Raw genomic sequence first — 17262 nt, 5'->3', positions numbered from 1 at the left:
TCGTGTCATTATTTTTTTCTACGTCAGATGTCAGCACGGTCAATGTGACTTATTACAGGTTTCGACAGTGTTTTATGTGAGTGTCTAAGGGATGGCGCTTATTTTTTTTAATTAGAATCGTGTTATGAACATGATGAAGTGTGTAATCATTTAATGAACTTGACCCGATTTTAGTATAAATTTGCTCGTAAGTAAGCTTTGTATATCACGGCATAAGTCTTTCATGACAGTTATGAGTTAACCCCAAATATCCACGGTAGATGCCATGCTTTAGGCACAAAAATCAAGGGTTTTTAAGTAATGATTTCTGCTTATAAAAATTTCTTTGTATTAAATTCAATTAGGAAAAGCAATGTTTGCCAACTTGCGATCAAGAGGATCGGCACTAAAGGTAACTTGGCTTGTGAAAATCATTCATTAGTGCATGCAATTTCTTTTTTATTAATGACGTCACTAATGACAAATATCACGTGTTTGACTTTGACACTTGACAGTTCACTCTAACCTAATTTTTTTTATGTTGAGTTCATCAGTTTTTTTGAAAAAACTATTATAAATTATCAACCAATTATATTCATATTCTACGTGGGCATAATACATTAGCAGCACTTATCAGGTATAACATACATATACACAATAAAAACAAACACACCATACAGTGAATGACACATCAAAATTTTTGCCCCAGTTACTTCCATAAACGACACCACATCACCACTACCCCAGGCCGCATTAAAGAGCCGCATCATACCCGTCCCAGAAATGGCCCCAACTGTGGATAAGTCCCAGTATGTGTTGCCTATGGATCAGCCATTTGTCCGCCTTGAAATCGAAGGGGCCTTCAATGGATTGTCTGATCAGGAAAGGGTTTATGCCCATCATATTAGTAAGGCATCATGGGCCGGAGGTCTTGTAACTCTTTTACAGGTAATGTACAAATTTTGTTTTATAAATATGATAAAAAAGTGCAAAAAATGACAAGTAATCAGTTTGTGCAAATTAACTGGTTTTTGTTTATTTCTTTTGTATTGTTTAGCTTAATTCTGCAAATAAATAATTTGATTTAGACCAGTCCGGAATCTGCTCCAATCTTTGTTCTCCTACATAAACTGTTTTCTGCACCAAAGTTTAAATGTGAGGAGTTCCTTGAAAATGCCTTAAAGGCTGGCTTTACTAATGAGGAAGTTAAAGCCTTTTATATTTATGCGGCTGGAGTGTTTGCTAATGCAGGAAATTATAAGGTAGACTCTATTAGTGCCCTAGAAAATAAAAAAATCATATAAACCTCTGCTTATAGGGGTTCGGCGATACCAAAATTGTTCCAAATATTGAGAAGGAACGCCTCGAACAACTGTTAGCCTTAAGCCCCATATGGACTGAATTAAAACCTATATGGGACCAAGTGAAAGATGTCATTTATGATTTAGGACCAGGCAAAACTTGTTTAGGGTAAAATAATTACAACTACTTCTCTTTGTTAATTTTTTTTTTACAAACATTTATTTAAAGGTTTAATCCTGAGGGTGTAACAACATACCTGTCAAAAAACGTAACTATTGATGATACCCTAATAGTACAAAACTGGCTAAAAAGTAAAAATATGGAGTGCTACAACACCAGACTGTTTAAAACAGAAAAAGAGGGCAAAGTAATTCATTACATAATATACACTCTTTTGCAATAAAACTCAATTCAAATTTCTAGGTTATTTATGAAATTCGTATGGCCTCGGAGGAAAAAAGGGCCCCACAAGTGTTCCAAGAAGGCAACATAACCTACAATATCACTTACGGGGATTATAGCCCCCTGATGGGACTGGTAGCCAAAAATCTGGAAGCGGCAGTGCCTCATGCTGCCAACGACACGGAAAAGGAAATGCTGAAGAGTTATGTCAGTAGTTTCAAAGGGGGCGACTTGGAGGACCATAAGACCGGTTCGAGGTACTGGATTAAAGATAAGAGTCCTGCGGTGGAGAATTATATTGGGTTCATAGAAACTTACAGGGATCCTGCCGGGACTAGGGGGGAGTTTGAAGGATTTGTAGCGGCAGTGAGTAATAGAAGTATAATTTTTTATGTGTTGTGTGTACAAGGATGCTTGTAAGGAGCTTTTTTGTAAAGAAATTCATTAGCTTTTTTATGAAAGTAAAATCAATCCAGTTTATAAGTGAGTTTCTAAAATATTACGATTTTTGTAAGACCTTTAATAGTAACAAGATTTTTCAAATCCATTGAAAAACTATTTAATAGCTCCAAAACGGTTATAATTACAAGGAAAGTTGTAAGGAGCTTTTTTGTAAAGAAACTCATCAGCCTTCTTATGAAACTAAAATCAGTGAAATTGATCAATGAGTTTTCGAAATATTAAGATTTTTGTAAAGCCTTTGATAGTATCAAGATTTTTTAATCAATTGGAAAACTACTTAATAGCTTCAAAAGGGTTGTAGTTACAAGGAAACTTGTAAAGAGCTTTTTTGTAAAGAAACTCGTCGGCTTTCTTATAAACCTAAAATCAATGAAATCGTTCAATGAGTTTTTCAAATATTTCGAGATTTGTAAAGCCTTTGATCAAGAGTTTTTAATCAATTGGAAAACTACTTAATAGCTTCGAAAGGGTTGTATTTAAAAAGAAACTTGTAAAGAACTTTTTTGTCAAGAAACTCATCGGCTTTCATTTAAAACTAAAATCAATAAAATCGATCAACGAGTTTTTGAAATATTATGATTTTTGTAAAGCCTTTGATAATATCAAGATTTTCTTAATCCATTGGAAAACTACTTAATAGCTTCAAAACGGTTGTATTTAAAAGGAAACTTGTAGAGAGCTTTTTTGTAAAGAAACTCGTCGGCTTTTTTATGAACCTAAAATTAATAAAATCGTTTAATGAGTTTTCGAAATATTTCGTTTTTTTTAAGCCATTGATAGTATCAAGATTTTTTTATTCAATTAGAAAACGACTTAATAGCTTCGAAACGGTTGTATTCACACGAAAACTTGTAAGGGGCTTTTTGGTGCAGAAACTCATCAGCTTTTATATGAAACTAAAATTAGAAAACCTGTACAAAATAAACGTATTATTTCAACAGGTAAACAGGCAAATGTCCGAAAAATTCACCAGCCTAGTAACAAACGCGGAAACCTTCCTAAACCTCTTACCGTGGAACAAAGACTTCGAGAAGGACACCTTTTTGAAACCGGACTTTACCTCCTTGGACGTACTGACGTTCGCTGGCAGTGGTATTCCCGCGGGAATTAACATTCCAAACTGTACGAATTGACCCGTGAAACCCCCGGAATGTTTTATTAAAATTCTTTATTTTTGCAGACGATTCGATCAGGCAAACGGAGGGTTTCAAGAACGTCTCGTTGGGCAACGTGATCCCGGCCAGCTACCAACAGTCGGTCACCCCGTTTTTAAGCAAAGAAGACGCGGATTTGTTGCAAAAATGGCGGGTACCGGCATTCGAACTTCAAGTAAGAAAACACTTTATCTATTTTTATTTTATTTTATTTATGATTCTCTTTACAAACACTGAGCAGACAGTAATTACATGTAAAGGCAGCAACAAAAATTAAATTAAAACCCTAATATCACAGCATAAAGAAACCAGCAGTCGCACTTCAATAAAAATACATTGGCTTGAATAAGCGAGTTCGGTGCATGTGTACTAACGCAGGCGAGGCATTTTTGCTTATAGTAGGGATGCCGCTGACACTCGCTACGGTCTACGCGGCTTTTGCCTTGGCTAGAGCCGGACTTAAACATTTTTTTAGATGTTATTATCTTGTAAAATAAAAATACCCACATAGTACAAATATTGATTTTTTAATATAAATAAAGTTCATACATTAACAAAATATTTAAACAAAAATAAACATCGCATTTCTACATCTAACAACGACGATATAGAAGAATACGTGCAGGAAGTTAATTAGGTATGAACCATAATAAAGCTACATTTAGCTTTCATATATCTGAGATAGTAACAAAAGCCCTTAAAATAATAGGTTTTGTCAAGAGATGCACAAGAGATTTTACAAATACCCCTGCTATCCGCATGCTCTACTGTACATTGATCAGACCTTTGTTGGAGTATGCCTCCTCAGTCTGGAGTCCTCATTATGCCTGCTATATTCACAGGTTGGAACAGGTGCAACGGAGAATGCTGAAATACCTGGCATTTAAATTCAAAATTGATCCTGTTGACAACTACCATTATGATTACAGGGTTCTGTATGAGCTGTTTTGTCTTCCTCCTCTTGTTGTTCGTCGGGAACAACGGGATTTAAAAAATTTGTATAACCTTCTGACTGCTTCTGTAGATTCACCAGACCTGCTATATTCAATAGGTCTAGCAATACCTACGAGAAATACAAGGTCAAACAGCCTTTTCTACCAACCTTTCTGTAGATCAAACATCAAGTACAATAGCTTTATTGCTAGATCAGCCAGGCTTGCAAATAATAGTGCATCTCTGAACATAGATTTCAATATAAGTCCAAGGCGCTTTGCTAAGTTTGTTGAGGATTTTCATGTGTGACTTTGTATATTGTTGTGGGGTTTTTGCTGTTCTGTTTAATTGTGTGTACATACTATTCATACTTCATACTATTGTGTGCTGGTTTAAACCAATTTTGGAGGTGATAATTGGGTTCAAGGGAGTGAAAACTGAATTTAATTAATTTTATTGTGTTCTTTTGTTGTATATTTTTTAAGTTCTCCTGTTGCCACTATTTATTAATCCTGTTTTATTCTATGACTGTGATAGTGATGGGTTGTGAATATCAAATGATAATTATATAAAATAATACTAAGTATAAATTGTTTGAGGTTATAAATTATTGTTATTGTAAATTATGCTATTTCTGTAAAAATGGGTAATGCCCGTAAATAAATAAATAAATAAATAAAATAACTTTAAGAGAACATTCTTTGAGTAATTTTAAAACAGTACATTTAAAACAAAGTTCATATAAACATATGTCCAGAAATTCTTCGTTCTCAATATACAGGGTGTTAAAATTTAACAACAACTAAAATATATGCCACTGACTTTTGTGCAATTTTTATTATGTTCTGTGGATTATACAAATAAAACTTTTCTGTCTCTTGAATTTTTTTCGTATCTTGCTTAGTTAATAATAAATTCCAAATGAAACTTTTCCCCAAATTCTTTGTGTGATCCAGGGATATGCAATTAAGTGGACTTTTTTTTCTCGAAAAATAAGCGAGATACGAAAAAGTTGTATTTGTATTTGAGTAAATCAAATAAGATATTAAAAATGGCACAAAATTCAGGTGCCCCAATTTTTTTGCCACAAATATTTCTATAGGTCCCGTTCGAGATTACACTGAACCTAATAAATTTAATCATGTTAGGGGTAAATTAGCTCCTTAATGTTATAAATAACACCGCCAGAGAACTTGCGGACCTATGTTCATATGAACTTTTTGTCTTAAAATTACTCAAACAATCGCCTGTTAAATAATTTATGGTACATACTTAATTAATACCCTGTATAGTAACGCTTTTAGATTAACATCTGACTACATAGTAGTTTAAGGATAACTAATTATACAAATAAAGTAATATTTCAAAACAAATAGAAACTCTTAGGCCAATAAATAAAGACAAATAGTTGGCAACAATTCAAAACAATTCTAACATCTGCGAATTTTTGTTATATTCTTAAGTACCAACTAAAGTAAAAGTATACAATTTTGCAACTCTTTTAAATATGGCAACACTCTTAAAATGGCAGAAATATAAATAATGTCCTTAAAAATCCAAAAAAAATATATTACATTGCTGCAACCTTAATTGATGCTTAATTATGTTATTTAAGCCATACAGCCAAATTTGCAGCTATTAAAAACTTTGGCAAAGTCAATTATTTTGCTTCATTAATAATTTTTGACATACCCCACTTTTAATACAAAAGTTTTTATAAAAAACGCTACGCTTTGTAAAAACGCTATTAAAATAGTCACTAAGTACGGCGCTGAACTAGGCGATACACCTATGAACACAGTTCGATAAACAGTGAGCTCGGCATCCGGAGAACATGGCTGCGGCATGGCTAAGGATGCTATTAGTTCGCTTACATTTTCGAGCGGAGTGAGACTGCTGGTTTCTTTATGCTGTGCTAATATACTACAAAATACAACGAAAAATAAAATTAAAATATAACAAGGTTTGTAATTAAAAAAAATATATAGGATACCACTGTATCTATAAATCTATATTATACCTATATCTGTTTTGAAGTGTCAGTCTTAGATCTGCCGAAGATATATTAAATAAATCCACATGAACTTGATTAAGGAACCGGTTCGTAATTGCCATCACATTATACATTGGAGACACACTATCAGAAATAACACAAAATAAATTGTGTGGATTCCAAATCCTTAAATTTACATTTATTTTGATGAAGTTTATAAGATCACAGTATTTAATCTACAATATTTAATGTTATTTATAATACAGTAATCCCTCATCTTCAACCGCGGTTTTGATTATCCGCGGTTTTGTCTTGCGAAATCGGCTTTTCTAAATTTTCAAACAAATTAACAGCGCTGTGCGTTTTCGTCGCGATCTTACGCGAGAAAACTCTTAGTGTGATTGTCCTTTTCTTGAGTTAATTATTTAGTTATAATATTATGGCGTCCACAGGCCACGATTTTGTTAAAAGAAAGCGAAATGTAATGACTCTTGACACAAAAATTCAATTGCTAGACTGTCTTGCTGCAGGTGAAACGTATGCGAGTGCTGCAAAAAAATTTAAAGTGAATGAATCAACTGTAAGAACGATAAAAAAGAGTGGGCAATCTATTCGGGCCAGTGTTTCGCGCGGTACTAATACCAGCAACAAAGTAAAATGTTTCTCGCGACCTCTAACGATGGAAAAGATGGAAAAGGCGCTCGGAATTTGGATCGAAGATCAAACTAAAAGAAGAGTACCACTTAGCACTCAAATTATTCAAGAAAAAGCTAAGCGTCTTGTCGAGAACCTAAAGTCTAATGAGGAAACGGTAAGCTTCCAAAGCCAGTAAGGGTTGGTTTGAAAATTTTAAAAAGCGATTTTCGCTGCACAACGTAAAAATTACAAGAGAGTCGGCTTCTGCAGATCACGAGGCAGCTAATCGGTATCCGATGGAATTCAAAAAACTAATTGAAAGCAAGGGATATCATCCAGATCAGGTATTTAATGCCGATGAGACAGGTTTATTTTGGAAGAGGATGCGTGCTCGAATATTTGTGTCTCAAACTGAAAGATCCGCACCAGGATTTAAAGTTGCTAAGGATAGGCTCACTCTTCTGTTTTAACTTAACCTAACTTAACTTAACCCACGTGCTCTAAAAAATAAAAACAAAAAAGATCTGCCGGTGTTTTGGAGAGCGAATCAAAAAGGTTGGGTTACTGCAACATTATTTACAAATTGGTTTCTGATCTGCTTCGTACCCAGTGCTACGCAATATTTAACCTCAAAATCGTTGCCATTCAAAGCTTTACTTCTTGTTGACATGCTCCCGGTCATCCTGAATCCTTAAAGTTTGCTGATCCAAACATAGAAGTTCGTTTCCTGCCTCCTAACACTACATCATTGATACAACCATTGGATCAGGGAATAATAACAGCGTTTAAAAGATATTATGTTAAGCGAACTTTCAGTTATGTATTGAATAGCATGGAACAAAATCCTGGTCTCACAGTCACTGAAAGTTGGAAAGCTTTTAATATCGCCCATTGCATAATATTTATCAAAGAAGCAATGGACGAGTTACGTTCATCAACATTGAATGCCTGTCGGAGAAAGCTGTGGCCAGAGGTTGTGGCAGACACATCAACAATTCCTGACAAAGCAACCGAAATTGAAGAGATTTTAAGAATCTTGCAACAAATTCATGGCGATGGTTTCGACGAGTTGCAATCAAGTGATGTTGAAGAAGTTACAGTTTTAAACGACAGTGAACTATCGGAATCAGAACTGCTTGAAATCCTGGAAAATACATCAGATATCGAAGACAATACAGATGATGAAACCCCCGACGAGCCGACGACTACTACAATAATTACTACTACATCCCTAACGTTAAGTAGTTTACAAAAAATTTTATCAACCGCACAACAGTTGCAAGATTTAGTTTATGATGAAGACCCTTCACTAGAAAGAAGCCTAAAGTTTTCAAATGGTTTGAATGGTCTACTGCATCCGTATAGGGAGTTCCAAAAAGAACTCGCAAAAAAAATGAAGCAGCCGACAATTTTATATTATTTTAGAAAATAAGTTGTATACGTTTATAACAAAATCATTATGTATCTACTTTTAATATAGATATGTACATACATATGTACAACATACATATAACATACATATGATTCCATCATAAAAGTCTTAAGCATACTCGTATATGAGATCATATAGGGATATTCATTGTGCTTTCTAACATAGAGATACCTGGCAAATCTTTTTTGAACTTTTTCAATTTGATCATTATGTGCTATTGTCATAGGCATCCTGATATGTGACTCACCAAGGCATTATATAATCTTATTATAGTTGGTATTTCAAAATTCTTGCTGTTTCTAATTATAAAACCTAAAGATTTAAGAGCCTTTTGTATAATGTACATGATTATTAAACTTGAAATTCGAATTAAAAACAACACCCAACTCTCTGGTTTCAATGGAACGGTTTAATTTTTAAGTGCTATTTTCTTGGGTATTACTTCATTAGATTTAAAATTTGCTGATTATTATCGGTTTGTTTTAGGTGGGGCTTCACGAACTGTTAGGCCACGGATCTGGCAAATTGCTAAGAAAAGAAGCGGATGGCACCGCGAACTTCCCCGACACCCTTTTGGATCCATTTACAGGTAATAATAATATACGGGGGACAGTTAATTTGAAAACTAAAAAAGTTAGAAAAGCGCGATTAAGGGGAACTACAATTACCATATTTTGGTTATAGGGTGAGTCACCCCTTGGGCCTGATGCACCCCAACCTCAATCAACCTTTTTTGTGATACCTTAAGTTAAAGGTCTTTTGGAGTAGTATTCAGCTACATAAGAATTTAAAAAAAATTTTAGACAGAGTCAAAGAAGGGTACAAGTTAAATAAAATGAACTCTGTTATAGAAAGTGCTATTTTATTTAATTAGATACTCAAAATGGAGTAGATGCACGCTTTGTAATCAATCCGTTACCAAAGATAATCAAGTACTCTATGCTGAACTGTTTTCTCTTGTTTGGTTATGATTAATAATATGATTATGGTTAATTTAAGTGTGTCAGATTGTACTTCACAGTCAAAAAAAGTCAAAAGTAACAATCATTTTTTTAATCCGAGAAAGAAGTTTGTTTACTAAGTTGGAATGCGGTTGTTACGTTAGTCGTACCAGAAAGTAGATGTCTGAACCTAGATGTAAAAAATATTTTACATTATATATCGTCTTGTGACTTTTCACCCACTCACTCAAATACTTCACACAATGGTTTACAGTATGGCTGAAAGAATAATAATTTATATTTATTGTTCTCAAACTCGTTGTGGTTTAAGGACTGCTGCATTATTTAACGAAAGAAGTCCTGAAAAAAAATTGAAGTCATACTTACGTGACGCAACTAATTCTCAAATTTGAAGAAACAGGATGGGTGGAATACAAAAAAAGAGTTCAGCATGGAGTACTTCATAAAGCAGCACAAGTAGAAGTGAACAAGAATTAGGACATTTTGCTATGAATTTGCATTTTGCTACGTGGTCTCTACGTCAAGGTTCAGCGATAACAGGAATTTGTCATGAATCTATACGTCAGGTATTTAAATTAAGTCGTTTTTATCCATACAAACCTCAAGTCCTCAAGGAAGTGTTTTGGGACCTCTTCTATTTATATTGTATATGAATGATATTGGGCTTTTTGTAAATTGTGAATTTATAAACCTTTTTGCTGATGACACATTTTTGGCATGTAATACAAGTCTTAACAGAGCAGTAGATAAAATGAATGGGGTATTGTCACAGATATACCCCAATAAATATTAATAAGTTAAAGTTAAATGTGGCGAAAACTAAAGCAATAATATTTACATCTAAGTATAAATATCGGAAAATTGTGGATATTAGTCCTCAATTATTAATTAACAATGAACAAATTGAATTTGTAACATGTATGAAATATTTGGATCTGCAACTTGATAATTTGCTTAACTTTAAAACTCATTGTGATTACATTGAAAAGAAAATTGCAAAAAAATGTTCTTTTTTAGTAGAATATCAACAAGTCTATCTTATCAATCTAAATTAATGGTTTATAATACTATCATTCAACCACATTTTGACTTTTGTGCCTCAGTGCAGTAAACCCGGAACTTCAGAATCCCCGAAACTTCAGAATCGGGGCATGAGGGTGATATTAAATGCACACCGTCTTACACCAATATCCTTTATGCTCAACACTCTAAATTGGTTTTCTGTTGAGAGAAGGTTTTGCTTTCTTTCTATGATTTTTATATATGTATAGGATTGTAAATAATTTAGCGCCACCTTATTTCAAACAGTTCATTACTTTTAATAGAAATGTCCATGATTACCCTACAAGAAATAGTGATGATATTTTTATTCCAATAGCAAATTTTAGAAGTACCATGAATTCTTTGTTTTTTAAGGGTTTTTAAAAATATAATAGTCTTCCTCGAGAAATAAAGGAATCACAATCTCTTGATCGGTTTAAAACTGTTCTAAAGAATTATATGAATAATATAAATTAGTTTGAATAATATAAATTAATTTGGAAATTGGCGAATTAGGGTAATAAACTAATGTGGTTGGTGGAAATTCATTTATTTGTTTGTTTTTCTTTCAAGAGGGTGAAATTGTGCTTATTATTATTTTTTATTTTTTTTTTTTTTGTTGTTACCTAGTTAAGTTACTTATTTAGTATAGTTTTGTTTTTATGTATATTAGATGTACCTACTTAATAAAAGATATAATTCATTTCATTTCAAAATGCAAATTCTTCAGGAATGAACGTTTGTTTTTCCCTGTATAAAATTTAGTAAAAATTCTTGTGCAGGTGAAAACTTCAAAAGACCTTTAAGGTATCACAAAAGGGGTGGTTCTATTTAAAATTTTGGCCAAAATATGGTTATTGTAGCTTTCCCTACCTGTATAACATTTGTATCAAATCGCGTCTATCTATTTTTCTTTGACCCTCTATTATATTTCACATCTAATAAAGTAAATTAACGATTATTTTCTCCAATCAGGTAAACCCCCGGCCACGTGGTACAAACCGGGTGATACGTACGACACCCAATTCGGACCTCTCGGTTCGACTTACGAAGAATGCAGAGCGGAAGCGGTCGGGCTCTATCTCAGTTTAGAACCGGAGGTAAGAAAACGCTTTTTGTCCTTTTTCAATAATGTTTTTTTTATTTTAATTTCTCTTCACAGGTTTTAAAGATTTTCGGACACGAGGGCGCCCAAGCGGAAGAAGTGACGTACGTCAATTGGCTGTCGTTGGTTTGGGCCGGTGCCGGCAGGGGGCTGGAGTCTTGGGAACCGGGCAGAGGATGGCTGCAAGCCCACGCGCAGGTCAGTCTTTAATTATTTTATTTACTGCTCATTGATATATAGGGTGTAAATAAATAGATGGGAAAAAATTCAGGGGCTGATTTTTGGGTAAATTTTAAGAAAAAAAATTCCAGTTTCTCGTAGCCTTTGATGAAGACGTGCAAATAATGTATGATGAGGTGCCATTCGTTGAGGGTACATTTTAGCATAATTTTTAGATGCTTGCAATGAATTTCCGTTAACAAGTTTCTCCTGTAAAGGAGGCAAGAACTGACAATCAACCAACAATCATCAGCAGACATTTAACAGGTTAACACGTATTAATAGGTTAATGTATTATTTGAAAGGTCAAGTAAAAAACAAAAAAGGTTAAGTAAACAGTGTTTCATATTTTTCATCAAAAATATTTACTTTAAACCTTGCACGAACGTCACTGATACAAATTAAAAAATTAGTGAGATACACACCTTTTAATGCATACCAAATATTATTCAAATATCTACAGGGGTTTCACAAGTACTGTAAAAAAACATAAATTTTTCTTCAATCTTTACCACCCGGTATCTCAAAAGTTAGCACTTTTAGGACATACGTTCATATAAAGTTTTTTTCTTAAAATTTACCCAAGAATCAGCCCCTGAATGTTTTCGCATCTATTTATTTACACCCTGTATAAATTTATATGTAGGGTCTCTAAAAGGTCTGTACAAAATCCTAGGACATATTCCCGAGGTCAAAATAATCCGATTTAAAGCAAATTACCTTAGTCCAAAGTTGTTTCGTTTCTTAGATATAGGGTGTTAAATTTAAAAAAACAAAAATTGATTTTATTTAATTTTTTTTACATTTTGCGACATACCACTTTAAAAATTGGTACCTAGGAGTTTTTGGGTATAAGAAACTCGAAAATGGACATCTTTTTACTGTGGCCAATAGAGCATGCTCCATACTCCACTGTTGATGGTAGAAAATGGCCATAACTTTTTTGCAAGTGTAGGTTTTATAGATTTTTTTGTAAAGGTAACAATTTCTCTAACGTTGCCTATTGCAATTTAGCTATTACGCCTATGACATGTGTAAAATACATGAAGCCGCCTGGGATCTGAGTGTCTGCTTTAATGGGAGACCATTGATAAAGGTAAAGTTGTTCTCGCACTCGACCGCCAACAGTTCCAAATCCCTTCTTTGGGAACTGATGTGAACATTATAGTTTAAACCTCAATTCAACATACAGTTTTCGTTATCTGTAAAAGTAACATTGCTTAAATTAAGTGTACTGAGGTGGAGAGAAAAGTTAAGTGAGTTATTGTTGGGAGTGTGAAAATTGAATTGTCAAAACTTAAATTCATTATAATTTCCTTCTTCACAACGTACTAATCATTATATTAATCGCGCCATCTAATATGTTCTCTAAAAACCTTTTGCTTTCACCAAATAACTTTAGTACCACACCATCAGGTACCATGGTACTTTTAGACCTTCTCTCATATATGTTACCTACGTTTGAGTTTAGTATGTTTTTTAGTGTTCGGTCATTGTCAACAACAGAATGTAAACAAATAAAAAAAAACAATAATAGTTAATAGTAACGAGTTAAACACTTTTGTAACTTCTAAATGCCTTACACCCTTCAATAACGTTCACTTTTGAAATAGATGATAATGAATCATTGCCTTTTCTGGATCTTAGTTTAAAACGCTTCAACAATAAAATTAAATTTTCGTTATATCTTAAACTCACAAGTACTGACAGCACCATCCCTTATAGTTCCAACCATCCCCATAGCCATAAACTTGCTTCGTTTCATTAGTATTTTTCTAGACTTTTCTCTATCTCCCTAGAAAGGACAGACTTCCTCTCTGAGTTGAAGATCATTAAACAAATTGCAAATAACAATAATTTTCCACCGAAACTTGTAAATAACATTTATTACAAACATTTAAATAAATCACTTAACAAAAATTTAGTGTATAAAGAACCTAAAGAAACCAAATATTTTTCACTACCCTTTTGGGGTTCGATATCGCATAAATTAATAAAAAAAATATTTTTAGCTCTCACCTTATTAATACAAGTTTTAAAACCGTACACACTCTGAAATCCTTCATAGTTAACCCAAGGGACATAGTACCTCCTGACCAAAAATCGGGTGTTTATCAAGCTATACAGAATAATAATACTACATGTGTCAATGATCAAATAAATCATTCGTCCACACATTTTTTTAATTCATTAAATTTTAATGCTAATTTATAACGCCTTTTCATTCTTTCATATTAAAGAGTCAAAACTATCATTTATATTTTATTTATAAGTATCATTTCTAGCACCGCCATCTGTAGCCAACTTATTAAAGTCTATTTTTACAAATTACAGGTACCATATTGTATCTTGTGAAAATTTATATGGTTCTTTTGTTCTTAGTTCTTGTTGACATAACAATTATCGTAGTGTTGTAATCATGCGATTTTACTGTTTGTATAGATCCAGTTTTAGTCCCTTTCTCATGCATCTTAATGTAAGTTTTTCGTCTTCAACGTCCAATTGTTTATTCGTTAATTAATTAAGCCTTTTTTATCATTATCGTAGATGCCAATTTTATTTATTGTTAGTGGTTTAAACCTTTTGACCTTGCCAGAGGCACTACAGCTTTTTATATGTATTAACGAAAACCCTTAATTTGTATATAATACCTTTTGTATTTTAACACTTTTTTTTAAATCTTTATCTTATAAGTTTCCTTGGTTCTTTATAGATCCCTGATCCTTCATGTTATACACTACCGCTCAAAAGTATTTGCCCACCATATATTCTTTTTAATATTTTAAATTAGATACAAATATCTTATCTTTATACCTATATTTAGATTGTATCTCTTTTGTAAATTGCATATATGCTTAAACAGCATACCTATCAACTATGGTTCGTTGAAAAACACTGAGTATTTAAAAATAGTCTTGCAAATAACAAACAATGTAGTGAAAATATGCACTTCTTCTAAAAAACTAATCTGTTTACAGCTCGTTTCCGATAAAATTTGAAACATTTAAAGGTGTTTAGTCTTCAAGAATTGATTTTGTGTAACATTGGTAAATAATTTCGCTTGCTCATTGACGAATGTCACCGTTTCTTTGCTGATTTTTCAACATTCTTTAAGATGGCTAAAACAAAAGAGTTATCGGTAGAAACAAAAGGTATTATCATTGGACTTCATAAGGCTGGAATCAGTAACCGTCAAATTTCCACGGATTTGGGAATTCCAAGGCGGACTGTCGATTATAATGTTAGGAAATTCACCAGAGAAGGGAGGGACTATTAGCAAAAAACCTCGATCGGGAAGGCCAAAGGCAACAAGTTCAAAGGAGGATTTAAATATTATAATTACAAGCAAACGCAATAGACGCCTTACCGCCCCTGAAATCACAGCAAAAATCAACAAGGAGCGTAAAAAAGCGGTCAGTGTTTCGACAGTAAAACGGCGACTTTATAATGCTGGTCTTAAAGGACGTTTAGCTGTATCAAAACCGCTACTGAAGGATGTTAATAAGAGAAAAGATTTGAGTGGGGCCAATCACACAAAGAATGGACCATTGATGACTGGAAGAAAGTTCTCTGGAGTGACGAGTCGAAATTCGAGGTTTTTGGAACGAAGAGGCGAGTTTTTGTTCGCCGTTATGCCAATGAAAGGGTCGCTGAGAACTGTACGGTGGCCTCAGTTAAACACGGTGGTGGTTCGGTGATGGTGTGGGGTTGTTTCGGAGGATCTGCAGTGGGCGATCTAATTAGGATAGATGGAATTCTTCGAAAAGAGGGTTACAAAACAATTTTAAGTGACAATGTACTTCCTTCTGGTACTCGAATAATTGGAGAAAACTTCATTTTTCAACATGACAATGACCCCAAGCACACGTCGAAATTGTGTAAGCAATATTTAGGTCAATTACAAAGGCAACATCTTCTGAAAGTTATGGTATGGTCGCCACATTCACCGGACCTCAATCCTATCGAATTACTGTGGGATGAACTGGATAGATAAGTGCGAAAATCATGCCCCACATCAAACGAAGACTTGTGGAGGATCATCCACAAGCGAAACTCTGTGAAGCTGTTATTAAAAAACGAGGCGGACATGTAGATGAATCCAAAATTTGATTTTCTTAAATTTAATTAATTGAAAAATGTATTGTTTATATTAATTTTGTTATAAATAAACCGTTTCATAAGAATAACTGATGGATTTATTATTTTTAGTTATAACGTTAAAACAGTCATATGTGGGCTAATACTTTTGAGCGGTAGTGTATGTCTGAAACATGTAGGATGAATAATTTTTAAATAAATTTAGTGGATGATGACCGAAACATTTTTAGTTACCCATTAAAAACAATAATAATAAATAGAGGGTTTTTTGACATGGAATCCAACCCTGAGGCGTTATAACGTTAACTATTATTGTTATAACGTTATAACGTATACCTGATACCAATTTCAAACCTTTGAAAGTGTACCTTATATTAATTAATAAAAAAAAAAATTCTGTGTCTGTCTTTTTGTTTAGTACTATTTCCTTTTAGTATCCCCTGATGATGGACCCCACCGTGTCCGAAACATGTCGGGAATTGAAAAACTGAATTTTAAATAAGTGGAGGGAGATTGCAGGATTTTCATTTTTATTTTCTTTCGTTTTTTTCAGTTTATTGATTTTATATAATTACTTTTCATCTGTTGTCGTATTATTAGAAATTTCCTATTAGACAATATTTGGTAAAAAATGAATAAATATTAATTCCAGGCGAGATTCGTGCTGTCCCGTGTCCTAATCCAAGCCGGGGTGGTAAAAGTGACCCAACCGAACGACGACGATCTCCTGATCACGTTGGACAGATCGGCCATACGTGGGGCGGGCCGTTGCGCCATCGGACGGTTCCTTTTAGAACTGCAAGTGCTGAAAGCGACAGCCAACGTATCAGCCGCGGAAAAACTGTACAACCATTACGCGGAAGTGACCGAACCGTGGCTCAGTTGGAGATCGATCGTTTTAGCGAAGAAACAGCCGAGGAAAATCTTCATTCAGGCCAACACCGAGTTGGGGGAAAACGGTAAAGTGAAGTTGAAACATTACGAGGCGAGTGTCGAAGGATTGATCCGGTCTTGGGTGGAGCGGTTCGATAATGCGCCGTTTATTTACGAGGCTCTGTTGGAACAAACGAGGATCAATGCGGAACATTTTTAAGCGCCTTTAAATGCCTACTTTTGTATTTTTTAATTATTATTAATAATAATACTTGTGATGCGTAAATGTTTATAGCAATTATACAATATAATGTGAGAAAAATAAACTGATTTTTAGAAAAACCGAGTGTTATTACGATATTTGTGTATCTTGAAATGTTTGCTGGACGTATTTGGGCACTATAAGACATATACCAGGAATATCTTTTTATTTTTTATAATACATCCTGGATATACAGTGCATCCTAAAAATTATGTTTAAATTCATTTAAAATTCAGGGGTGTGTTCGAAAAAAAGACGCTCGGACCCGTCGATTTTTATTTCAAGTTGCGCATTTTTGTACGTGAAGTTTGTATATACAGGACTGTTAAAAAATAAATTTTTGGTAACAGAACAATTTCTATCCAATAAATTAATCAATGGGTAACTAAAGATACTTCGGTCATCCTCC

The 17262-nt window shown here is 33.7% G+C and overlaps 1 protein-coding gene across 3 annotated transcripts; it reads left to right on the top strand.

The window, feature by feature from the left end:
• The first annotated feature begins 47 nt into the window (after positions 1-47).
• On the top strand, positions 48-16933 carry LOC126738391 (dipeptidyl peptidase 3). 3 transcript variants are annotated; one of them, XM_050443703.1, is made up of 12 exons: positions 48-187; positions 689-927; positions 1068-1241; positions 1298-1449; positions 1510-1648; positions 1705-2049; positions 3087-3267; positions 3326-3474; positions 8780-8882; positions 11272-11396; positions 11459-11599; positions 16371-16933. In XM_050443703.1, exons 2-12 carry the CDS (start codon positions 763-765, stop codon positions 16809-16811), a joined length of 2115 nt encoding a protein of 704 aa, XP_050299660.1. In that variant the 5' UTR covers positions 48-187; positions 689-762; the 3' UTR covers positions 16812-16933. The 3 variants fall into 3 exon arrangements, with proteins under 3 accessions (XP_050299660.1, XP_050299658.1, XP_050299659.1); XM_050443701.1 differs by lacking the exon at positions 48-187 and adding an exon at positions 201-391; XM_050443702.1 differs by lacking the exon at positions 48-187 and adding an exon at positions 454-616.
• Positions 16934-17262: the final 329 nt, after the last annotated feature.

The sequence above is a fragment of the Anthonomus grandis genome, chromosome 7 (assembly GCF_022605725.1).
Source record: "Anthonomus grandis grandis chromosome 7, icAntGran1.3, whole genome shotgun sequence".
Taxonomy (NCBI): Eukaryota; Metazoa; Arthropoda; class Insecta; order Coleoptera; family Curculionidae; genus Anthonomus; species Anthonomus grandis.
The sequence above is the reverse complement of the archived record's forward strand: the minus strand, read 5'-3'. Positions and strand labels throughout refer to the sequence as shown.